A 25,747-nucleotide genomic window follows, 5' to 3' on the forward strand; every position below is an offset into this window, starting at 1 on the left:
GATTCTGGTCTATTTGGAGATCACTTCAATTTTTTTTTTATTTTCTTTTTTGGTTAAGTTAACAAACTCCAATTTTAATTACTCATTTTATTGGAAATTTGGAGGCGGAGCCCTTGTCTACTGCTACTATGGCCCAGTGACCTTAAGTTTATGATGAAAGTTTCCCTGACGAGCTGTTTCCTATAAGTGAAGCATGGTGTTTTAAAGTTTAATAGAGCAATTGGAATGGGCTGGGACACCAAATTGGTGGGAGGTTCCCTTGTGGAGTATCAGGGTGATTATTCACAGACATCCAGAGAAGTGTTAAGAACTGAAGGAAGATGGAATGGAAGCAAGCAGAGGGGAGAAGAACCTGGTGAGAAGGAGACAGGAGAAAGGAGGAAAGATGGAATAGAAGCAGCAAGGCTTCAAGAAAACTAGGACAGTGGGAGAACAGGAAGAAATTAGGAGAATGGAAGTCATTGTGAAGTGGAACTAAAAAGAGACTGAAGGTAAAGAAGAAACCAATACACTTTGGAGCTTTCAAGTTTGCCGTGGGGTAGAGGTGGACTTCATGAGTGCACAAGAGTGGATATCTTTCCTTGATCTTTGGTTTACTAAAGGAAGAAGGTCTGCAGAGTGAGAAGGATTTCTTCGCTCAAGACTAATTAATTGGCCTGAGAAGTTTTAGGAGCAGATTGGCCTGAGAAGGACCAAAAGCAACAGGAGGTGATCCTTATTTTGTTCTTCAACTCTTCAGCCCTCTTCCTTCCAGTTGCAAAGATGGATCAGTTGTTGGCTGTGAAAATTGGATGCCTGGCAGGGGTGCTGCTCATCACTCTTTTTTGCGGCCTCATCCCAGCCCAGATCAAGTGGTTCCACATCAACATGGCCAGAGGTGAGACATTTGGAGGTGTCATGACTTCCAAGATGTTAGGTTGGAACTAAGATAATAGAAAATGTGGAGATGGCATCCTAAAAAAATTGGGATTCATTATTTTTCTCGTTTTTGTTATGAATCCATTCATTTAAACCAGGAGTGTCAAACTCAAAGCCCAGGGGCCGGATCTGGTTCACGGGGTGCTTAGATCTGGCCCACAGTGCTCTCTGGAAACAGCGAAGGACCGGCCCGTGGTGCCTCTGCCAGCAAAAACGGAGCTCGGGAGGCTCCATTTTCTCTGGCAGAGGGTTGCAGGAAGCTGTCCTAGCCGAAAGCTGCTCACAAGGGCCACACAGCCTCCCACCCCACGAGCTCTGTTTTCACTGGCAGAGGGTTGCAAGAGGCTGTCCCATCTGAAAACTGAGCTTGGGAGCCTGTTTTCACTGGCAGAGCGCCCCTGACACGAGTGACGTCAATCTGGTCAGGCCCATCTTGTCCAGACCCACCCCAGCGCCCCAACATCAAACACAACCCCTGATGCAACCCTCAATGAAATCGAGTTTGACCCCCCTGATTTACACAGACCCTAATTTGTGATCGGGGTGAATTTTTGGTGACTCAGTATCCTTATTTTGTCTCTGAGATTTTAATGACAACATTGGCACGTACGGCACTTTATAAATCATAGGATTATAGGTTATTACTTTTCAGGCAGAGGAGCACAACTTGAAGTTCAGTGACTTAATAAGCTTTCCCAAAGCCTTTAATTTAGCCTCCTTTACTTTTATGTGAAGATAAGTTATTGAATGCTTTAAACGAGTCATATTAAGTATAATTAATTTTAATAAGTTAAGGCAGTGCTTCTCAACCTACACCACTTTAAGATATGTGGACGTCAACTCCCAGGATTCCCCAGCCATGATGTATTGACTGGAAAATTCTGGGAGTTGGAAGTCCACACATCATTAAATTAGAAGTGCTATATTGAAGACATTTAGAGTAAACCCAGATTGTGTTCAGAAATGTCTTTATGGGTCTCAGCACAAGAAGCATTTCATAGAAAAGAACCAGCATTTAACCTATTGAAAATTGTGAGAACAAGAGAATGGAGGATATAAGATGAAATAAAAAGATCAGTTGACTACTTATTTACCGTGTTTCCCCAAAAATAAGACCAGGTCTTATATTAATTTTTGTTCCAAATGACGCATTAGAGCTTATTTTCTGGTTAGGTCTTATTTTGGGGAAAATACGGTACTAAATGCACCCATCTGGCTGACAATCTTAACTCGGGCTTATTTTGAGGGTAGGGCTTATATTACGAGCATCCTGAAAAATCATGCTAGGACTTATTTTCCAGTTGGGTCTTATTTTCAGGGAAACAGGGTGTTTGTTTGTTTGTTTATATTTGTATGGCCATCCATCCACTCTCGGTGACTCTGGGTGGATTATAAAAATGCCAATATACAAACTTAAAAAACAGTAATCACCTACCTATCCTGGTAATGACGATCAATCAAACAAGCCATTTGATGGGTTCCATCCCTTTCTGGGTTCTCCAGACTCGTTGGCAAAACCAGATCTTCTGAGCCTTGAAAAAGAGTGTCAAAGTGCCAAATTTCCACAGGGTTGATGTTCCAAAAGGAGGGAGCCACCACAGAAAAGATCCTTCTTGTTCTCCTTAGGAGAGGACACTTATAACATTCCCTGTTGTCATTCCCCCCACTCAGTTTTCAAGGTATTTCATATGTACAATTAAGAGAAAGATTTGAAACCTATAAATAAGGTATTTGGAAATCGAACAGCACAAGACAGAATTTGAAACTGTGCAAATTTTATACACGTACAAATGATGATTTCTAAAATATAAATGACGATTTCTAAAATTTCTAAAACTTTTTTCGAAATTTGAAATGGGAGAACAAGTGAAAGGCTTATGATAAAAATAAGCTAAGAACTTTGGACACAATATGCTGATGGAACAATGGTAAAATATGCGACCAAAAGGGCTGAAATTAACATTACGTTATAATTTAAAAGAGAACTTTTATAAAATGGTATGCCATTGCCGTACGACTCCAGAAAAATTATCTAGAATGTATAAAACTACTTCAAACCTATGTTGAAAATGTGGAATAAATGAAAGGTCATTGTGTCCTATCTGGTGGACTTGCAAAAAAACCCCAGAGAACTTTGAGTTTAAATGCATACAGGTGATACAAAGAATTTTAAAGGTTGACATTCAATTGAAACTGGACCTTTTCTTGTTGGGACTAATGGATACACAGAAAAGAGTTCTGGAAGATTAGTTTTATATATGATAACTGCTGTGAGTTTATTATATGGACAAAAATGGAAAGACTCTGAAATACCCACAATGGAGAAATGGTTGGTGGAGGTGGGGGAATTAGCAGAGATGGTAAAATTGGCTTACTTGATTAGAGAAAGGAAAATAATCACATTTATTAGTCACTGGAAATTCCATAGGGACTTTTTGTTGAAAGAGGGGAAAAAATAAACTTGTGATGTATGGATTTGATGAGTGGAAAGAGTAGACTATGGAAAGAAGGTAATTATAAGATGGGGGGGGAGAGAGGGAGGGAAGGAGAGAGAGAGAGAAAGAGAAGTAAATTAAGTGCTGTTAAAGAAACCAGAAGCTAAATATAAATATAACCTCCTTCTCTCCCTCCACCTCTCCTGCTCCCTCTCTCCTCTTTATTAAATGTGGATACTACCCATAATAAATATGAGATTATTTCCCCCCCCCCACTTCTGTGTCTTTCTTTGCATTTTCCCACCTACTACATTCCTTTCCTTAATTTTCTGTTTCAAAATTTGTATGGTTTATGCCTTTAAAAATATTTAATAAAAATTATATATAAAAATTGTCATCACTTTTAATCCTGTTGAAAGGTACATTAAACCCTTTTTCATTTTTTTTCTCCTGGCCCTTCCCATTTCTTTGTCTTATTCCTGCCTACCCTTTGGAATAAGCAATGTAGCTTTACTATTACATTGTTTTTTTTAAACAGCCAAGTATCTTTCTATGTCAGAAAATTCTTCATCAGCTTTGGCACAGAAACAAACAGCAAAACAAGAGGGTGGAAGTGGAAGAAGGCATAGATAGATTAATATGTATAAGTAACTAGAAGTTTCAGGTTTGCACAATCCCAAGCATAAAAACTTGGATGCAGAACAATTGGATGTAAATGCAATCAGAATCAACACTCAAAGCATTATACAAGGTGTAACCTTGCTTAACCTTATAGAAATCCAAATTTACTGATCGAAATCCAGGACAGTCCTCAACTTACAACAGAATTGAGCCCAACGTATCTGTTGCTCCATTTTACGACCAATTGTTAAATGAATCACCGCAGTTGATAAGTTAGTAGCACAGTTGTTAAGTGAAGTGTTAAGTTTGCAAAAGGAGCCATTTGGGACGCCGTAATTGTCATAAATACATGCCAGCTGCCAGGTGTCCTGATCACATGACTATGAGGATGCTGCGACGGTTGTAAATGTGAAAAATGGTCATAAGTCACATTTACAAGGAATGTTTGTAAATCAAGGACTACCTGTAAAATGTGAGTAGAATGTCAATAGGATTTGAAATAAGTAGCTTGGATCATTTCTTTTTCATTGGGTGTTGAAGTTAGGGTGATAGGCCTATTTATTTCTTCATGCTAACTTTGTCCATACATTTATAGCCAGCAACTTTCCAAACCAGGCAGCCAGGAATCTTTTTTTTTTTTAAATTTATAAACTTTATTAACACAAATATAAAACACATATAACAAAAATATTAAAATACATTGTACAATAAACAATTATAAGTAATCAATTATTTGAAGCGTTTGTTACGTAATGGTCTTTCAAGTAGTATAGTAATACTTATTCCCCTAAATCTTAATTTAATAATTTCTTTTTGCCTTTTCTCCCTCTCCTTTCTAAGACTTCTCCTTTAATAATCTATATATTATATATTGGGATTATACCTTTGCTTTCTAGGCTTCTCTTTGTAAATTTATTTGCCCATAAAAAAGGAAGTGTTTGCATACACACTTGTATTTCTATTCTATCTAACTTCCAATTATATTTCTTCCGTAGTAGCTGTATGCCATTGATACCATTTGTTCCAGACTTTATAAAATTCTGTGTCTTCTTTTCCTTTTAGCTCTTTTGTCAGCATGTCCATTTCAGCATACTGTGTAATTTTATCCATTATTTCTTCTTCTGTCGGGGTTTTTTCCAGTTTCCAATTTTTGGCATATGTTATCCTCGCTCAGGCAGCCAGGAATTTTTTATTTCTCTTCAGAATAAAAAAAAAAAGTAGTAAAATCTCATTAAGTAAGAATGAGGAAACATTCAGCTTTTCTTACCTTTGTCCTCCTGATAAAAATCTGGTTATACGTACAAGTATGTGACTTGAAATGAAAGAATCTTTATTCCTTCATTTATGGGAATCTTTATGGGAATCTTTATAGGACGTTCACAGCAAAACTTTTAGTTCTGGAAGAACAAATAGTGGAAAAAATTCATCTTCCAGATTTAAAGTTAGGAGAAAAGGTTCTCAGCCATGAACGGTCTTGCAAAAATGAGTGGGAAAAAATAAAAATAAGAATGGTTGAGCATCTTTGTTCTCGTATCACGTAAAACAATGAGATGAATTGTGTTAACTCCTTGGTGAAATCTTCCTACAACTTCATTCAAGGTTGGTGAAACAAGGTAGGCACAAGGCACGGGTGGGCTTCTCCGGGTTCTCCCGGGTTCAGGTGATCCTCTAGCAAAGAGTATGCGCAGTTTGGCGAACCCCCAAATCCCACTCCTGATTGGCCTCTCCCACCTCGCCACTCCCAGGAATCTCCCCACGGCCCGTTTTGGATGTCAGGTAAGTGCAGGGCCTTCATGGAGGCTCAGGGAGGACGAAAAATAGGCCTACCGGAAGCTCCGGAAAGCCAGAAATGGGCCCATTTCCAGCTTCTGGAGGGCCTCCAGAGCCCGGGGAGGACGTTTTCGCCCTCCTGGAGGCTTGAGGAAAGCCTCTGAAACCTGGAGAGGGCAAAAAATGGACCTCTCAGAACTTTCAGAAGGCCAGAAACACGCCCCTTTTCCGGTATCCAGAGAGCCTCTAGAGCCTGGGGAGGGTGAAAATGCCCCCCTGCCAACTAGGTCATGCCCACCTAGCAACCGGGCAGAATACCTGTTGTTAAAATTTTTGAAGCCCACCCCTGGCACAATGTCTCAAGTGTCCCTACAATTATCACATAGTGTGGATGGCACTGTTTATCTTGTCACCAGGCAGCCTCACCTTGTACAGGTAAGTCTGCAGAATTGGATACCATCCATAAACAGCTGCTCCCAAGTAGGCAACCATTGGAGCATGTTTTTGTATACATAAATCTATACAGATGTAACTGCTCAGAGGAAATTTTGTTTTTCCTTGATACAGATACTATATCAAAATATTATTTTTTGGGGGGGGGGTAAGGCTTATTCCAAAAAGGTAGTCCTCAACTGGTTATTTGATGGCAGTTAGAAGATACGACGGTTTTTAAAATGTTTATGACCCATCCTTGGAAGTTACGACTGCCACCCATTCCGGTCATGTAACTGTGTTTTGCGTATTTGGCAACCAGCTTGCATTTACAACCAGTTGCAGTGTTCCACAGTCATGTGACTATGATTTATGATATTTTACCAGTTTCCGGTGTTTTTGCTGGTTTCCAGCAAATAGGTTTCCACCTATTTGGAAGAATAGATTTGCTTAATGACCATGTGATTCATTTAATAACCACCTGATTTGCTTTCTGACTGTAGTGACTTACTTTATTTATTTATTTGTTTAAATTTCTATACCGCCCTTCTCCAATGTAGGACTCAGGGCGGTGAACAGCCAAAGTAAAAACAAGACATACATACAAAACATACAAAATCTAAAATCTGTTTAAAATAATTAAATAATTTTGGCCGTAATTAAAACATTCCAATTTAAAATCCGTTTAAAATTTGACTCAAGCCAGCCCAGCTAGTTGAAATAAATGGGTTTTTAGGGCCCGACGAAAAATCCAGAGGTCTGTTATTGTACGTAGCTCTGGGGGGAGGTTGTTCCAGAGGGCGGGCGCCGCCACAGAGAAGGCTCTCCCCCTGGGGGTCACCAGCCGACATTGTCTGGCAGACGGCACCCTGAGGAGGCCCACTCTGTGGGAGCGTACTGGCCGGTGGGAGGCTATTGGTGGCAGAAGGCGGTCTCGTAAGTACCCCGGCCCTAAGCCATGGAGCGCTTTAAAGGTGGTCCAAAGGCCCAAAGATGCTTTTTCAAGAGACAACTGGACTTTCTGGTTTTTCTTTGAAGATGTTTCACTTCTCATCCAAGAAGGTTCTTCAATCGTGACTGGATGGTGGATTAGAGTTAGGGTTAGGGCTGAAGAAGAGCTGAAGAAACTTCTTGGATGAGAACTGAAATGTCTTCAAAGAAAAATCAGAAAGTCCTCTTGAAAAAGCATCATGAATGACTGAGAATCTCCATAGACACTTACTTTACAGTGCTGTAAAAGTTATAAAATTGAGTCTAGTCATGTAATACCGTGACTTACAGCCACAAAAACTTAACGATCACAGTTCCAGGCTCCACTGTTCTTGTAAGTCAAGAACTACCTGTACAATTTTTTTTTCCAGGAAAGGACTGCATTTTTAATTTTCTTCTACTGAACATCTAAGCACTGAGCAAAGTGGCGATGTGTCTTTAGAATTGGTGGGAACAAAAACATGAGCTTTCTTGTTACAGGTTTTTTTTAAAAAAAAGATTCAGAAAATGGAGTGATTAAGAAAGACCTAATTTATTCAAAACGAAAAAGATGGAACAGATTAGAAATAATCTCTTTACGCTGCCAAATTTCAGCATAATCCTGAGAGGACTGGAGAAACGAATTTGATGTCTAGTTTGTTGCCTAACCACAATATGACAATTCAGGTTTGGGTTTAGTAGTAAATTCCATATCTCTCTTTCCTGCTTAGAAAATTTATGGATGCAGAATAAGTGACTAGGGATTGAAGTAAATATATAAATTGCCTTTTTAAACCCATGTTCAATTGAAGTGTGTAGTGCAAATAATCAATTTTGCTATAAAGTAGAACTCCCCAATATATTGAATGCAGACAAAAATGCAGAATAACAGGCAGTTTAGCAACTGCTTCATTTAGTGACCATTCAGTTACAATGCTGGTGAAAAAGTAACTTTGTGATCAATCCTTATTTTTATGATAAAATGTATAAACCAAAGGAAATCTGAAAGCCACTTGTAAGCTGAGTCACATCCACTTAAACTTTACAGCGGAGTTCCCATTTTTTTGTTGTTCCAAATCTGTGCACTGACCAATTCCTAGCAATACTGGATAGTTCAAAAGAAAACATGAGAATTATACAGGTAGTCCTCGACTTACGACCACGATTCAGCCCAAAATTTCTGTTGTTAAGTGAGACATTGGTTAAGTGAGTTTTGCTCCATTTTATGACCTTTCTTGCCACAGTTGTTTGTTTATTTAGGAAAATTTATATAGCTGCCTACTTGCGACTCTACAGTAGGTGGCTTACAGAAAATAAAAACACAATGTAAAAAATAAAAATAATAAAATAATAACCCTACCTCACCCCCTCCTCGGGCACAGCACACACTCAAATCAGCCATTTAATAGGCTCCATCCCATTCTGGGTTTCTCAGGCCTGCTGGTAAAACTACATCTTTAGGCAGGGTGTTTTGAAAGAGTGTCAGAGTTGAGGGCCACTCTATTTTCTGGAGGGATGATGTTCCAGAGGGAGGGACCCAATAATCTATATATATATAAGAGCCAAGTGCCACTCACTCATCACGAAATCTCTAGAACGGTGAAGCCTACAAACTTGAAATTTGGCACATATGTTCCTCTTGGCTTCTAGGTGCTCGCTAAGAAAGGATTTTTCAAAATCAGATCATTAGTATACAGTATTATATACACATGCTCTGATACTAAGGAGTTCGATGTTCTACTCTCCCTCCACCTGAAAGGAACTCTGTCCCAACTGCCAGTTGCCTTATATTAACACCCTACATTCTATATTAAGTTTCAAGCTTTAAGTGTCAAGTTATCACACCCAATCACAGTTTCATAGAGAAGCACGGGCGTCCAGCTAGTGCTATAATAAAAGAAGCAAAGATGCATAGCACCAAACAAACTTAGGGGGTTACACCCTTCCTATCTAAGGCAAGGAATTAGATCTTCAAGATTCTTTGAAACACTAGCAGGGTGGGGCAGGTTGGATCTAGGGAACCTCATTCCAGAGAGAAGATCATGTGACAGATGTGTTTCCAAGGTCCCGAGATTTGGCACTGTTTAATGAAAGGGATCTCAAGCACACCAATCCTGCAGATGGAAGCAGTTGGGCAGATACTACTGTGATTCCTCAAGAATACAGTGCTCTATTGTTTCCATAGATTAATATCTGATCACAAATTACTATTTTACACATTCGATCAGGGGGGAAAAAAATCCCACTTCAAAGAAAATGTACTTTGACTTGCTATTTAATCCCATTGTGATTAGATATAATTTTACGCTTAATATATTTATAGCCCTTTAATTGCAGTGGGAATGTCTGTGAGTGAGAATGAGGTTCATTTTGAGCAATGCCTTTTCAGCTTAATCCCGGGTATGTTCTCCTTTAGTCAGTAGGCTAACTATATTCAAGGCTTCCTTCCCTTCTGTTCCCTTATTTTCCCTTCCTCCTTCCCTTCTCTTTCCTTCTCTTCCTCCTTTCCTTTCTCCTTCCCTTCCCTCTTCTTTTCTTTTCCTTTCCTTTCCTTCTCTTCCCTTCCCTTCTCTTCCCTTCCTCCTTTGCTTTGCTTTCCTTTCTCCTTCCCTTCCTCCTTCCTTTCCTTCCCTTCCTCCTTCCCTTCCCTTCCCTTCCCTTCCCTTCCTCTTTTCCTTTCCTTCCCTTCCCTTCCCATCCCATCCCATCCCATTCCATCCCATCCCATTCCATCTTCCAAACTAATTATTCTACAGTGTTTAATATGTAGATTGAAGCAGGGGTTGGTTCTAAATTTTTTTACTACCGGTTCTGTGGGTGTGGCTTATTTTGTGGGTGTGGCTTGATGGTCATGTGACAATTCTTTAGGATTTAGCAGAGGTACTGGTTTACCAGGCTTTTAACTGCTTGCAGAGCTGTACCAATCTACCCATTTATTTTTGCAGGCACTGATCTACTCATGTATTTTTGCAGGCACTGGTCTACCCATTTATTTTTACAGGCACTGGTCTACTCATTTGTTTTCTTTTAACACTGATCAGTTGTAGGGAGGCCCTTTGAAGCCCTGCCGCAAGAGTTTAAACTGTTTTTTCCCCTCTAACCATCAGCTGGGACTCAGGAGGCAGCAATTGATTGGGGGTGGGGCCAAATAAAAGGTAAGAATAACACGGGGTGGGGGGGGCGGAGGGGCAGAACCAGTTCGGTGACATCATCACCGCTACTGGCTCGGCGGAACCAGGAGGAACCGGGAGAAACCCACCACTGGATTGAAAGCCTAATACAAAAATGTGTTTTCTTGAAATTAACAAGAAATCCTATAAGAAAGATCAGTAAGTCCCAGACAATTCACAATTGAAGACCACTACACACACAGCGCACACACACACACACAATAAAAAAAAATATGCAGTGGCTTCCACAGTAATTTACTACTTTATCAGAATGATGACAGTGGTGTCATACCATAAGCTTCACTTCTTTGGGATATGCATGTGACATCATGATACATGTAGAAAACCATAGTACAGCTTGTACCATCCTTCTGCTCCTTCCCACTTCCAATAGATGCTGATCTTACTATGCGTATTATGTCTCATATGCCTATTTTACATAATAAAGCCTCTATACCAAAATTTGAAACTAGCAACCTACAGCTACACTAAATCTTTATTTGTCTTCATTCTTTTTTTAAAAAAACCAACTTCTCCCTAAGGGCTATTTGTCAACATCAATGAAACCAGAGTGGTATTAACAGATTTTTCTGGTCTTTCTTTCATGAGTTATAGCAATAGCACTTAAACTTATATACCTCTTCACAGTGCTTTACAGCCCTCTCTAAGCAGTTGACAGAGTCAGCATATTACTACCAACAATCTGGGTCCTCATTTTACCAACCTCGGAAGGATGGAAGGCTTAGTCAACCTTGAGCCAATCAGGATCGAACTTCTGGCAGTCGGCAGACGTAGCCTGCAGTACTGCATTCTAACAACTGTGCCACCATGGCTCTTACAAGATGTCTAGCAGCCATTAAAACAAAGCAAGTGCGTAGTTAGCAAGTTTTCATTTGCTCCTCTGAATGCCAATAATGGAGATTATCCAGGTTCCAGTTATTCATTTCCTATTTCAATAAAAATTTTGCACAATCCTTTGAATGTTCATGTAGGACCACCACAAATGTAAATATTTTCCACTTCTGATAACTTCCTCACCGATACAGATAGTCCTTGACTTAGGATCATTCATTTAGCAACTGTTCAAGGTTGCCACAGCACTGAAAAAAAAAAAAGGACTGGTCCTTGTACTTACAGCCATCACAGAATTCCCATGGGCGTATGATTGTGATTCAAGCACTTGGCAACCAAGTGAAATGAATGCATTTACAATATTGCAGCATCTCATGGTCATGTGATCACCGTTTGAGACCTTCCCAGTTGTCTTCCAACAAGCAAAGTCAGTGGAGGATGCCAGATTCGCTTAATAAGGGTGTGAATCACTTAATCACCCTGGCAAAAGGAGCTTGTAAAATTGGGGCATGGTGATGTGATGACTCACTTAATAATCCCATTGCTTAGCAATGGGTTGTAGTCCTGATTGTTTTTGTAAATCAAGGATTATCTATGCATTGGGTTGAGTACAAAGCATTTGTTCACTGCACTGTCCATGGTGCTGGAAATTGGGGGGGGGAATATGCTTGATGCTTGCAAGTGGATGATCACCAAAACAAAGACTTGCCTGGGCAGGTGATCCTTAAAGATCTTTCTCTTTCCCATTTATTTTCAGGGAAACATCGGCGCATCCTCAGTTTTATTGGCTGCTTCGCCGCTGGGGTCTTCCTCGGTGCCTGTATAATGCACATGGTGGCCGATGCACTGGGAGACATCGAAACAGAAATAAGAAAACGGCAGCACATGGTGAGTGCTGTTAGGAGAGCCTTGATTTCCATTTTTGCCATCCTGGAACAAGATTGTGCTTCCAAATGCCAAAGTTCTATGACTCATCATTTCCTATTCGAAAAAAATAAGTCCATGTAGGACAGGAAAAAATTCTGACGTTCTGTGAGTTTCTAATTCACCAGTTACTTCATTGATCCCCTCTGCGAGTCAATGTAATAATCTCCTTGGCTATTCTTTACTCTCATAGTAAGAATCTTATGACGTAGATTGATCTGAAAGTGACTGGCTCAAAGAATTGAGCTTGGTTTTTCTCATTTCACTGGCCTGTCCAATTTAGAGGTTCCCATATAGTTTTAAAAAAAAACAACGAACTACACCTTCATACACAAGGTCTCATGAAATCTTATGATCTCTTGAGATTTGGAACATGTTATTATTTTTTTTAATGACAGTGAATTAGATTGTATGTAGATGATGCTAGAAAAGTTGGTCAAATCCTCCTTTGACCAAATCAACCTGCTAACTAATTGTTGATAATTACTGCAAGAAATTCTGGACCAGAGTTAGCAATAATCTCACCTGGTAAAACAGTAAGTTAAGATTGTCTTTCTTAAGACAGTAAGAAAATCTGATTTTCTTCTACCTTTATGTGTATGCATATATTCTCACCTGCATCTGACAAATGTGTGTCTATCTAAAAGGAATATGCCTTTTCCAGCTGATTCTTAAAAGTCAGTATGAACAGCAATGTTGCAAAAAGTTAAATAGTTTCGAAAGCCAAATTCAGAACATGGAGATGAGTCATTTTCAAATTGATACCTTCCTTTTATTTCTGTGGAGTGGAGTGGAGTGGAGTGGAATGGAATGGAATGGAATGGAATGGAGTAGAGTCAAGTCGAGTCGAGTCGAGTCGAGTCGAATAGAATAGAATAGAATAGAATAGAATAGAATAGAATAGAATAGAATAGAATAGAATAGAATAGAATAGAATAGAATTCTTTATTGGCCAAGTGTGCTTGGACACACAAGGAATTTGTCTTTGGTGCATACGCTCTCAGTGTTCATAAAAGAAAAGATACATTCATCAAGAATCATAAGCTACAACACTTAAGTTTAAGTTTAGTTTAAGTTTTATTAAATTTCTATATCACCCTTCTCCCGAGGGACTCAGGGCAGTGTACAGCCATATTAAAACACATGAATTTATAAAATTTAAAGCCAATTAAAATCAGATATATAAAATTTGGCCCTAAATTTAAAACACACATATACCCATTTAAAATTCATATTAGGCCAGTCCAGCTTGCTGAAACAGAAGGGTCTTAAGGGCGCAGTGAAAAGTGCGCAGGTCGGGGCTAAGACGAAGCTCTAGGGGCAGCTCATTCCAAACGGCTGGTGCCCCCACAGAGAAGGCTCTCCCCCTGGGTGTCGCCAGTCGGCATTGTTTGGCCGATGGCACCCTGAGGAGCCCCTCTCTGTGGGAATGTATTGGCCGGTGGGAGGTTGTTACTGGCAGAAGGCGGTCTTGTAGATACCCCGGTCCTAAGCCATGGAGCGCTTTAAAGGTGGTAACCAACACATTGAATTGCACTCGGAAGACCAACAGGAGCCAGTGCAGCTCGCGCAGGAGGGGTGTTACATGGGTATGCCGAGTCGCACCCATAACCACCCGTGCGGCCGCATTCTGGACCAGCTGGAGCCTCTGAGTGCTCTTCAAGGGGAGCCCCATGTAGAGAGCATTGCAGTAGTCCAGACGGTACATGACGAGGGCATGAGTGACTGTGCGCAGGGCATCCCGGTCCAGAAAGGGACACAACTGGTGTACCAGGCAAACCCGATAAAAAGCTCCCCTGGCCATGGCTGTCATGTGATCTTCCAAAGACAGCCGTGCACCCAGGAGAACACCCAAGTTGCGAGCCCTCTCTGTGGGGGCCAAGGTTTCACCCCCAATAATCAGCGATGGTGCCAGCTGACTATACCGGGACGCCGGGAGCCACAGCCACTCAGTCTTGGAGGGGTTGAGTTTGAGCCTGTTTCTCCCCATCCAGATAACGGCCTCCAGATAACATTCTCAACATTCCCCTCCATCAGTCCATCCGGATCTACCCAATCAGAATCCAGTCCTTCCCGAATCTGAGTGACTTTGTCATGCAGGAATTGCACAAAATCCTCAGTCCTGCCCTGCAAGGGGTCTTCCCTTGCTCCAGATGAAGGAAGGAGCGAGTCACCCTAAACAGGGCAGCTGGGCGGTTCTCTGCAGACCCGATAAGAGTGGAAAAATAATTAAATTTTGCTGCTTTTATTGCCACTAGGTATATCTTAATATGAGACCTCACTAATGTTCGGTCAGATTCGGAGCGACTGGCCCTCCAATCACTCTCCAGGCGTCTTTTCCGGTGCTTCATCTCTCTCAGCTCCTCAGAGAACCAGGGAGCCAGGTGACCCAGGCACTGGGTCAGAGGCCGCAAAGGCACGATACGATCCAGAGCTCCGGCGGCCGCCCTATCCCAGGCGGCCACCAGCTCTTCAGTCGCGCCGTGAGCCAGAGCCTCAGGGAATGGCCCAAGCTCCGTCAAGAACCTATCCAGGTCCATCAGGCGCCTGGGACGGAACCACCTAGTCAGTTCCGTCTCCCTGCAGCGAGGTGTAGCGGTTCGAAAGTCCATGCAAAAGAGGGAATGATCAGACCATGACAAGGGCTCGATGACTAAATCCCCTCTTTCCAGATCACTCTGCCACTGCCCAGAGACAAAAATCAAGTCCAGAGTGTGTCCCCCCCCACAAGTGAGTAGGGCCTTGAACTAATTGGGTCAGGTCCAAGGCCGTCATGGAAGCCAAGAACTCCTGAGCCGCCATGGACATTTCGCCGACAGATGGCAGGTTGAAGTCCCCCATAACCATAAGCCTGGGGGTACCAACTGCCACCCTGGTTATCACATCAGGTAGCTCGGGTAGGGCCGCTGCCACGCAGCAGGGAGCCAAGTACGTAATCAGCAGGCCCATCTGCACCCCACGACCCCACTTCACAAGGAGGGACTCACATCCGGCTATCTGAGGTACAGTGGTCTCCCTCGGACATAGACTTTCTTTAATGATAACCGCCACCCCCCCACACCCCTACCCTGGGCCCACTTAATGATAGTCATAGGGAACAAATAAGCAATCAAATCATATTAGGAAACAGTCAATATAAATTGTAAGGGTACCAGCAACAAGGTTACAGTCATACAGTCATAAGTGGAAGGAGATGGGTGGTGGGAACGATGAGATGATTAATAGTAATGCAGACTTAAGAACTAGTTTGACAGTGTTGAGGGAATTATTTGTTTAGCAGAGTGATTACTTTCGGGAAAAACTGTTCTTGTGTCTAGTTCTGGTGTTCAGTGCTCTATAGTGCCGTTTTGAGGGTAGGAGTTGAAACAGTTTATGTCCAGGATGCGGAGGTCTGTAAATTAGTAGCTTTGATTGAATATAGGTCTTGTGTCCAAAATTCTGATGTTGTGTTGTTTCTAGGCCAGACATAAAGAAAATAGCACCTACACGGACACTGATAATGATTCAGAGGTAAGTATCCCATTGTTTGAGAACTTTGCTTTCCCTTCCTCTTGGCCTTTACTAATCAGATGAGTTTACTACTGATTGGGAACCTGTAATTTTCCATATGTTGGGCTCCAACTCCCATTGTCCCTGGCCATTGGGCATGCTTCCAGGGATGATTGAAGTTGGAGTTTGAAATGACATTTGACACAAAGAACCTATTACCTCCCTCTTCTGGGTCTTCAAACTTTGAACATGATGATGAATCTGTGAACTTCCAGTGTTCTTGAATTCCACAGATGCCTCATCAAAATCAAGATTTGAAGACCATAATGTCGGTAGAGGGAGGTAATACGTTCTTTCAGTCGAATGTCATTCCTGGTGACTTCAGGAGTATAGAAAGCTGTGTAACTCTCTTGGCAAAAATACAGAGTGACTTCCCATTGCTTTCTTTTGGGTTTATTAGTGGCCGTACTGGGTGTTTCATTGGATTTTTTTTTACTTCCCAGTTTAGTCTTGAATTCTTTTTTTCAACAACTAGCCAGACCTGTTCTTGCTTAGCTATTGGAGATCAGCTAAATTCTGCTAAATGCTGCTAAATGCTGCTATATAGTTGGGCAGAACAACATCTGTCAATCTTGTCCCCTTTAAGATGTATGGACTTCAACTCCTAGAATTCCCCAACCAGCAACCAGCTTGGGAATTCTGGGAGCTGAAGTCCATACATCTTAAAGTTTCCAAGTCTGAGAAACACCAGTCTAGAGAGAAATAAATTCCTTGACTGTGACCTCTGTGAATCGTATTTTATATTGTTCTACTTAAAAGTAGACGCACTAACTCCAATAGCTGGCCCAAATGTTCACATTTGTAACAGAATGGGTGTGGATCACCCAAGATTAAATTTTGTATTGGTTTCTCATTTTGTAATATTTTCGATTTTCTAAATCTCACAAGCTCAAGCTTCCACTTGGTTTTAGAGCTTCCAAAAATAGCAATACCTAACTTTGATTTTTTTTATATTAGATTAGACAACTTTAAATGATTTGTTATGATTTGTCTTTAAACTCTTTAAGCTTTTATGCTTAAAGAGCTTATGATAACCAGCTGGTATGATAACTTATCATATGAGTAGAAAAAGAACTGTTCCTTGATTTGCTGCCTGTTTGAGCCTTAATCTTTTTTTTTTAATTTGATTGTTGTCATTTTTCTGGAAGACTTTTTAAACCCAATTTTTAAAACAAGTACCATATTTTTCAGAATATAAAATGCTCCGGACTATAAGACGCACCTACCTATTTTGGTGAGGAAAACAAGAAAAACAAATCTGCCTCTGCAATTTTGCCTCGTTGCTGCAAACAGCCTGCTTTACTTTCATTTTCGTTTTCAGCATAGTTTGATTATCACAAGAAAAAAAAATCTGCTCCCAGCAATTTACCTCCTTGCAGCAATAGCAGAGGCCCATGCAGCAATAGGCAATGACAATCCCTGCAGCCTGAAACAGCTGACAGTTGGGAGGCCGATCCAAGGGACAATCAATTTATGCTAATTAGGCTGTGCTGAAGCTGAAATGGGCTGTTTCTTCTTGCTGCTTGCTGCAAGGAGGTAAATTGCTGAGAGGCAGAGGCCAAAGGGTGGGGGCCAGTGGGTGGGTGTGGCGACATTCAGTGTATAATACGCACCTAAATTTTCATTTCTTTTTAGGGGGGGAAAGGTGCGTCTTATACTCCGAAAAATACGGTAGATTGAAATACATAAATTTTGAACAATTGCTCTTAGGGCAATGTAGTACTTTGGATTTAAATTTGAAAAGTTGCTTCCACGTATGCAGGAATATATAGGCTTAATTCACCAGATCCTCATTAAATTAGTGATGCTTTATCAGCATCATGCAGTAATTATGAAAAGGACATGGCTGCCTTAAAGACATACGAAGAAGTACACTCCAAAATTCATGCTCAAGAGTCATATTCAAAGCATTGCAAAGCCTTTAAAGCAGAAGTTGGCTTTAAAACAACGATCTTGGCTACAGGGATGATTTGGCAAAAGAAACTCCTCCTCCCACAAATCTAATTTATTTCCTAGTGCATTTGTCAGATGCAAGGAGCCAGGATGACACAGGTAGTTAATAGCAATTAACAATCACACTTAGACTTACATACCCCTCCATAATGCTTTACAGCACTCTCTAAGTGGTTTACAGTGTCAACCTATTGCCCCCAACAATCCGAGTCCTCATTTTACTGACCTCAGAAGGATAGAAGTGTGAGTCAACCTTGAGCTGGTCAGGATTGAACTCCAGACTGTGGGCAGAGTTAATCTGCAATACTGCATTCTAACCACTGCACAGTTGATCAGATAGACATGCTCACCTATTGACAGGAATCTTGCCAGACTAATGCACTCATGATAGGATAGGATAGGATAGGATAGGATAGGATAGGATAGGATAGGATAGGATAGGATAGGATAGGATAGGATAGAATAGAATAGAATAGAATAGAATAGAATAGAATAGAATAGAATAGAATAGAATTCTTTATTGGCCACAATAAAGAATTGTGGTTGGACACACAAGGAATTTGTCTTGGTGCATACGCTCTCAGAGTACATAAAAGAAAAGATACATTCATCAAGAATCATAAGGTACAACACTTAATGATAGTCATAGGGAAACAGTCAATATAAATCTTAAGAATACCAGCAACAAAGTTACAGTCATACAGTCATAAGTGGGAGGAGATGGATGATAGGAACGATGAGAAGATTAATAGTAGTGCATTCTTACTAACTAGTTTGACAGTATTGAGAAACTACTAACAGTGTTGTAGAAACTACTAGATAAGTACTGCAAGCTTTAGGGACAATTTGCTTTCCACCACCTCCTTCCCCTTAACAGTTCCAAGCTAGCCAGATTCTCCTCCCAGCTCCAGATTCCACTGCGTCATTGGACTTCAATCTCCAGAATTCACCATTTAGTAAGAACTTTGCCAGTAGGGGCTGGGTTGGGCTAGAGTAGTAAAAAAACCTGCAAGTTAATGTGTTCACGTAGTATTAGGGTGGGGATAAGTGATTTAGGAACCAACAAATGTGTAATCTTTCACAAACTGTGGGATTTTTTTACTCAATAAATACCCTGTCCATAGATCATGAGGAGGTAATTTGTGGCCTTCCAGGTGCTGCTGCACTACAGTTCCCAGCATTCCTCATCATTGGATATACTTCCTACTTTGCTTGCTTGCTTGTATTCGTGTCAGAAGCACCTAAAGCACTTCCAGGCTGAAAGAATTAGATGATGACATCACAGTTCCCCTGGGGATGCCTGAATGGGGGATGACCAACTCAAGGTTGACTTCACCTTCCATTCCTCCGAGGTCGGTAAAATGAGGTCCCAGATTGTTGGGGGCAATATGCTGACTCTGTAAACCACTTAGAGAGGGCTGTAAAAAGCACCGTGGAGCAGTATATAAGTCTAAATGCTATTGCTACTTGCAATTACTCACTTTGGAACTGCTAGATGAACAGGAGCTGGAGCGAATGACGGAGGCTCACCCTGCCACACAGCAGCACTCAGGTCTTGAACGGGGGCTTGCTAATTATCAACCTAGCATTCTAGCCACCTAAGCAACCACGCTCCTTCCTCTTCTCTTGCTTATTCTGACAGATAACAGGAGGGAAAGAGGCAAACCTGGGGAAAGGAACCCATTTCAGTGGCCAGAAATCAGCCAAATTCTTTTGAGAAGGAGGCTACCATGGAAGGAAAAATGGGGCAAAAATGGGCAGGAACTGAACTTTATTTATTCCCAGAGGTTGGTTTTTTTTTTTTTTTTCCCAGAGAGCAGAATGACTTCCTTTCTTTTATGAATGCCATTATTCTGTGGCTGAAGTTAGTAAAAAAGACTTTAAAAAAAAAAATCACAATTGGCTTGTCCCTGCTCTAATTCAGGCTTTTCTTCAGAACTTGGTTTCTGGCATCAGAACCGGGGTGGGCTCTAATTTTTTTTACTACCAGTTCTGTGGGTGTGGCTTATTTTGTGGGTGTGGCTTGATGGTCAGGTGACAATTCTTTAGGATTTAGCAGAGGTACTGGTCTACCAGGCTTTTAACTGCTTGCAGAGCAGTAGTGGTCTACCCATTTATTTTTGCAGGCACTGGTCTGCTCATGTATTTTTGCAGGTACTGGTCTACCCATTTATTTTTGCAGGCACCGGTCTACTCATTTGTTTTTGGAGGCACCGGTCTACCACCAAACTGCCTTTTACCACTGATCAGCTGTAGGGCGGCCCTTTGAAGCCCCGTGGGAAGAGTTTAAACAGTTTTTTTCCATATAGCCCATCAGCTGGGACTCAGGAGGCAGCAATAGATTGGGGGTGGGGCCAAATAAACGGTAAGAATAACGCGGGGGGGCAGGAGGCGGGGCGGCAAAACCAGTTCAGTGACGTCATATCGTCACTGCTACCGGCTCGGCAGAACTGGGAGGAACCCACCACTGATCAGAACAATAGGTTTCTGACATCAGGACAATAGGTTACACCCCTGAGAAGCGTCCTACGAGTATATTGATTCATGTCAATCCAAGACTGGCGAGATCAGATTTGAGATCTAGGAAACTGAGCAACTTCTCAGTCTCACCCAGCTCATAGGTAACAAATGAGTGTTGGAAGAACTGCACACGTTATGGGTCTGTTTGTTTTTTTCATTCTTGTTGTCCCAAAAGGTGCTTTTGGGTTGTCCCAAAACAAAAGCATCTTTTGGGACAACCATGACCTGGATGACTGAGAATCTCCATAGACTTTATCATTCCACAGGGAGTAAAAAAGCAAAATTAAATTTGCTTCACACACACACACACATACTTACTTTTTAAACTATGATGTTGAGAATTCAGCCTCGCACAAGTTTGCATTCTTGGAAATGTTGATATACTTTTTTTAAAGTGCCTTTCTGTACTGAGTGAGAGATCTTTCCTTTGTTCCCAGTAGAAATGTTAATAACCTAAGAGCCTAAGAAATTACTATCTGTAAAGGAAGACTTTCTGTTGAGTAATCCTTCACTGCCTCCTGCTGGTCCAACCTTAGTATTGCCACACATCAATTCTCCAGAATCAGTAAAAGAAGGACTAGTGGGGACATGATAGCAGTTTTTCCAATATCTCAGGGGTTGCCACAAAGAAGAGGAAGTCAAGCTATTCTCCGAAGCACCTGAGGGCAGGACAAGAAGCAATGGGTGGAAAACTAATTAAGGAGAGAAGCAACCTAGAACTAAGGAGAAATTTCTGGACAGAACAATTAATCAGTGGAACCACTTGCCTCCAGAAGTTGTGAATGTTCCAACAATGGAAGTTTTTAAGATGATAACCATTTGTCTGAAGTGGTGCAGGGTTTCCTGCCTAGGCAGGGGGTTGGACTAGAAGACCTCCAAGGTCCCTTCCAATTCTATTATTCTATTCTACTTTAAAATATATTTATTTATTCGTCAAACAAAAATTTACAAATTTGAACAAACATAATGAAAAAACTGTAACAGGGGTGCTAGGTACATTACTGCACTTACCCACTAGGGACCTTAGGAACCTCTTAAAATATGCGATGAGGTCCACAGAAGTTAAGTTGGAATTAAAAGAGACAACTGCTACATATAAGATTTTCTTAGTTTTGCCTTCATTTCTTGGCAAAGGTGGGCGAGTAGAAAGTGTGGGGGGGGAGAAACCCTGAAAAAAATGTAACATTTGCCTGTTAATCTTGAAAGATTTGAAAACCTTTGTAAACCTTAACAACTGTTTTGTCATGCAGACTAATGGGCGGCTTTTGAAAAATAGCAATGGGGAGTAATTGTCCAGGTTTTTCAATGTAGCGATAAAGCTATAGTTGGTCATGAATAAATAAGTCTCGTAGTCTTGGATCCTTAGAACAAATGGAACATAGTTATGTTGCCAGCAAAATCCAGATTCAAGACTCCATTCAACAATGGACATTCGTGGGTTTCTCTGGATAAATCCAAATAGCCAAAAATCCAAATCACAGTAGCTTGGTTGATATTTTGTCCACTTGATCTTTTAGGCCAAGGTGCCAGTGTGCATTGGTCAGAGATAATCATGGATGCCTCTGTTCAGTGTTGAAGGAAGCTGCTGTTTCTTTCACAACTGAGTGTAATGTGTAATAAAAGGTAAAGGTTCCCCTCGCACATATGCGCTAGTTGTTCCTGACTCTAGGAGGAAGTGCTCATCTCCATTTCAAAGCCGAAGAGCCAGCGCTGTCCAAAGACACCTCCATGGCTATGTGGCCGGCATGACTCAATGCCAAAGGTGCATGGAACACTGTTACTTTCCCACCAAAGGTGGTCCCTATTTTTCTACTTGCATTTTTTTACATGCTTTCAAACTGCTAGGTTGGCAGAAGCTGGGACAAGTAACGGGAGCTCACCCTGTTACGCGGCACTAGGGAGTCAAACTGCTGAACTGCCGACCTGTTGATCAATAAGCTCAGTGTCTTAGCCTCTGAGCCACTGCGTCCCTGTAATGTGTAATACAGGTCCTCATTCAGCAGCTCTGTTGCAAGTCAGCTTGCCTTCAGTTAGCTTGCCTTTGCCTTGGAACAGAGGACTTTCAATATTCAACCAAATTGTTTCAACATCCATGTAGATTTCTTTCTTCTTTCCAATACCCCCATTTTTGGTTAGAGTTCTAAAGAACTCAGAAACATCCATGTTTTTAAGAGAAGGATGAGGGTGGGGCATGATAGCCTCCCAATACCTGAAGGACTCTCAAAAAAGAAGAGGAGATTGACTCCTAACAGAGAGAACAATTAACCAGCGGAACAACTTGCCTTCAGAAGTTATGGGTGCTCCATCACTGCAGGTATTTAACAAGAGCCTGGACAGCCGCTTGTCTGGTATAGGGTCTCCTGCTTGAGCAGAAGGTTGGACTTGAAGACATCCAAGGTTTCTTCCAATTTATTTTGTTAGATTCTGTTATGTTAGACTTATTCTCTAGGGCGGGTGTCGGGAACGTGCAACTCCCTAACTGCATGCGGCTCTTATGTCCCCCTCCTCTGGCTCCCTGCCAGCTGGCTGGCCCCGCCCTTTGCCCTCCCCTCTCCCAGTCTCTCCTCGCCAGGTCTGAGAAGGTAAGGGTGACAGCAGGGGTGGAGACTCGCTCCATATTCCAGAGCGGGAGGGATTTTACTTGCCTCTCATCTCGTGGGCGCTTCTTCCAGCACTTCTTGGTGCTGCGCGCACCTCAGTTGCTCGGGGAGACGCGCAACTTCCTCTCTGCCCCGAGACACTGGCCCAGCCCAGCTGATGCTCTGCTTTGTAATGGGCTCCAGGAGGAGGAGGGGATGCTGTCTCCCCCATTATGAAGCACGCCAAAGTTAAGTGCAGGCCATGGAGCCGGCGAGAGCAAGTTGCACACCCGGAGCCACAAAACCCAGGTAGGCATGACTGGGGGGGAGTGATGTGACTGGGTTGGAGTGCTATTGAGTTGGCCACACCCACCCAGGTTTTGTGGCTCAGTGTTTTCTGTGAGAAACGGGTCCAAATGGCTCTTTGAGTGTTTAAGGTTGCAGACCCCTGCTCTAGGGCAGCAGAGGCCAGCACAATGGGGGGAAGCTCGTCAAAGAGAAGGACAACCTAAAAGTAAGGAACCATTTTCTGACAGTGAGAGCAATTAATCAATAGAATAGCTTGTGTCCTGCAATTGTAGACGCTCCATCACTGGAGCGGTGGTGAAATCTAAAATTTGTTACTACTGGTTCTGTGGGTGTGGCTTAGTGGGGGGGGGGTAATGTGACGGTGGGTGTGGCCAATTTTTTTTTTTTTAACTTTTAAAACCATTTTTCTACAACCTCTTTGGCGAAAAGCTCTGACGATCCCAGCTGAATTGCCTGATTGTCAGAGGCTTTTTTTCTTTTAAATGCCTCTGACGATCAGGCAACTCAGCTTGGATCATCAGAGGCATTTAAAAGAAAAAAACCCTTTTATTTTAGTTAGATATGAGCTTGTTCGTATGCTTAACAATTCAGTGACCCAGGTTCAGATTCACCTTTAGCCAGGCAAACTTCTTGAATGGATTTTTCCTTCCTCAGCTTAACCAACTCCACAGAACGTTTGCAAGAAAATTAAGAATGTGCTAATGGAGGAAAGGGGAGATTTAACCTGAACTAATACATTATACAATGATGAGTGCTTTAATTCATAATGATTCTGTTTCATTACTCATTCTCTCTCTCTCTCTTTCTCTCCCACTCTCTTCCTTTTCTCCCTTGACAGCTGTACCCATATGGAGAGCTCATAATTTCATTGGGCTTCTTCCTGGTGTTTTTTATCGAAAGCATGGTGCTCCACTGTTGCCCTCAAGCTGTTCACTCGCATGGCAGCCACGAAAATCATGAGGATCACAAAGAGCTCCCACCTTCTCACAGTTCCTTCCGGGCATTTATACTTTTCCTGTCACTGTCCTTTCATTCGGTCTTTGAAGGAGTCGCTATTGGCGTGCAAAAGGAGACCACGGACACCATCCAACTTTGCCTGGCCGTGCTCATCCACAAAGCCATCATGAGCTTCAGCTTGTCTTTGAAGTTAGTGCAGAGTAGCACCAAGCTCCAGTGGAGGATACTCTACCTGGTGGTCTTTGCTCTGATGTCTCCTATTGGTATCAGCATAGGCATCGGTGTGTCTCTTTCCAATGGGGATGGGAGCGGTCTGGCTCAAGCTGTCCTCGAAGGGGTTTCAGCAGGAACTTTCCTCTACGTCACATTCCTGGAAATTCTTCCTTACGAGCTGGGTTCTCATGAAAGCCCTCTCACCAAGTTCCTTTTCATCAGCCTAGGCTTCTCTATCATGGCTGTCATTGCTATTTGGGCATGAAACTCATGCTCATGCTAAGGAACCTGGAAAACTTGCCTTCCATCAACCGTCGTCGATGCACGGACCTGTTCCTGTTTGTCTTCTCTGGCACTTTGTATTGTGCCTATTCATGTTGCGTATGCCATTATGCTTGCCTTGAGTGCCACGACAAAAATGTAGCAAGGAGAGACACCTATAACAATCCTCCAAGGAAGTTCAAGAGAAAACTAGGCGATCTAGATAAAAATAGTTGACTGTGACATATGTAAGACATCAAATGGATTCATTTTCACTTCTTGAGCTACCGAAAAGGCTGTAATTCAGTCTTCTCAATCATTTGTCTTCTATAAAACTGAAGACCATAGATTAAAACAAAACGTTAACAACAAAAACATAATGGAAGAAGCAGAGACTTCAGCAGTGGAGGTCAGTGATGAAAATGGTGTTGTGTTGTCTCAACACAAGTCCACCTTTATCTACACATGTCATGCTGCTAGATGGATGCACGAAAGGGGCATAGCTACTACTATCATAATTCTGTGAAACATTGATTCCTGAGGACATCTCTGGGAAGAAGTCAATAAGTACCATCTTATTATTGCTAAGTCCATGATTTGGCTGGGAAGAATCTTTAAGGGTTGGGGATGGGATGTAAGTAAAAAAATTGAATGGCCCCTTCCTTTTTTAGGAAGTCAAAGAGAAGATAGGCCATTATAGCTGGACTGAGAAAAGGAGAGATAATGGAAATGTTAATTCAATATACTTTGAAAAATAACACAAAAAGAATATTCTGGTAACAAAACAAACATTCTGTAATTAAACATAAGGACATAAGCGTGTCGATGTCCCTTTTTCAAGCAAACAGCTTACTATATACCTTACTCACACACCCATCTATGATACTATCCTACTAAGAAAAGAACTGATATAATTGACAACGTCAAACACCAGAGTATAAATTCTATTATGCTAATAATAACAATAATAATAATTTTATTGTCATTGTATGTGTATATACAGTATATACAACGAAATTCACTTAACATCCAAAGACCAGGTCCAACACACATAACAATCCCCAAACACACTCCCACCCACCACAAATTCCCCACCCCTAAACCACCCAAACATCCACCCAACAGACCAAGTAATGCTGTCCAACAGCTCACTGATGGTGGCCCTTTAGTTCATTGTTGAGTGCAATTATAGCTCTGGGATAAAAGCTACTCAGAAACCATGTGGTCCGAGTTTTAATAGTTCTGTATCTTCTGTCAGAAGGCAACAGTCCAAAAAGATTGTAAGCAGGATGGGAAAAGTCTCTGAGAATGATAT

The 25,747-nt window shown here is 41.7% G+C and overlaps 1 protein-coding gene across 1 annotated transcript; it reads left to right on the top strand.

The window, feature by feature from the left end:
* The first annotated feature begins 647 nt into the window (after positions 1-647).
* Positions 648-25,249, top strand: SLC39A2 (solute carrier family 39 member 2). Its single transcript, XM_060690998.2, has 4 exons — positions 648-877; positions 11,925-12,055; positions 15,551-15,601; positions 23,840-25,249. Exons 1-4 carry the CDS (start codon positions 763-765, stop codon positions 24,434-24,436), a joined length of 894 nt encoding a protein of 297 aa, XP_060546981.2. The 5' UTR covers positions 648-762; the 3' UTR covers positions 24,437-25,249.
* Positions 25,250-25,747: the final 498 nt, after the last annotated feature.

The sequence above is a fragment of the Pantherophis guttatus genome, chromosome 4 (genome assembly GCF_059756535.1).
Source record: "Pantherophis guttatus breed Tessera chromosome 4, ASM5975653v1, whole genome shotgun sequence".
NCBI classification, from domain to species: domain Eukaryota; kingdom Metazoa; phylum Chordata; class Lepidosauria; order Squamata; family Colubridae; genus Pantherophis; species Pantherophis guttatus.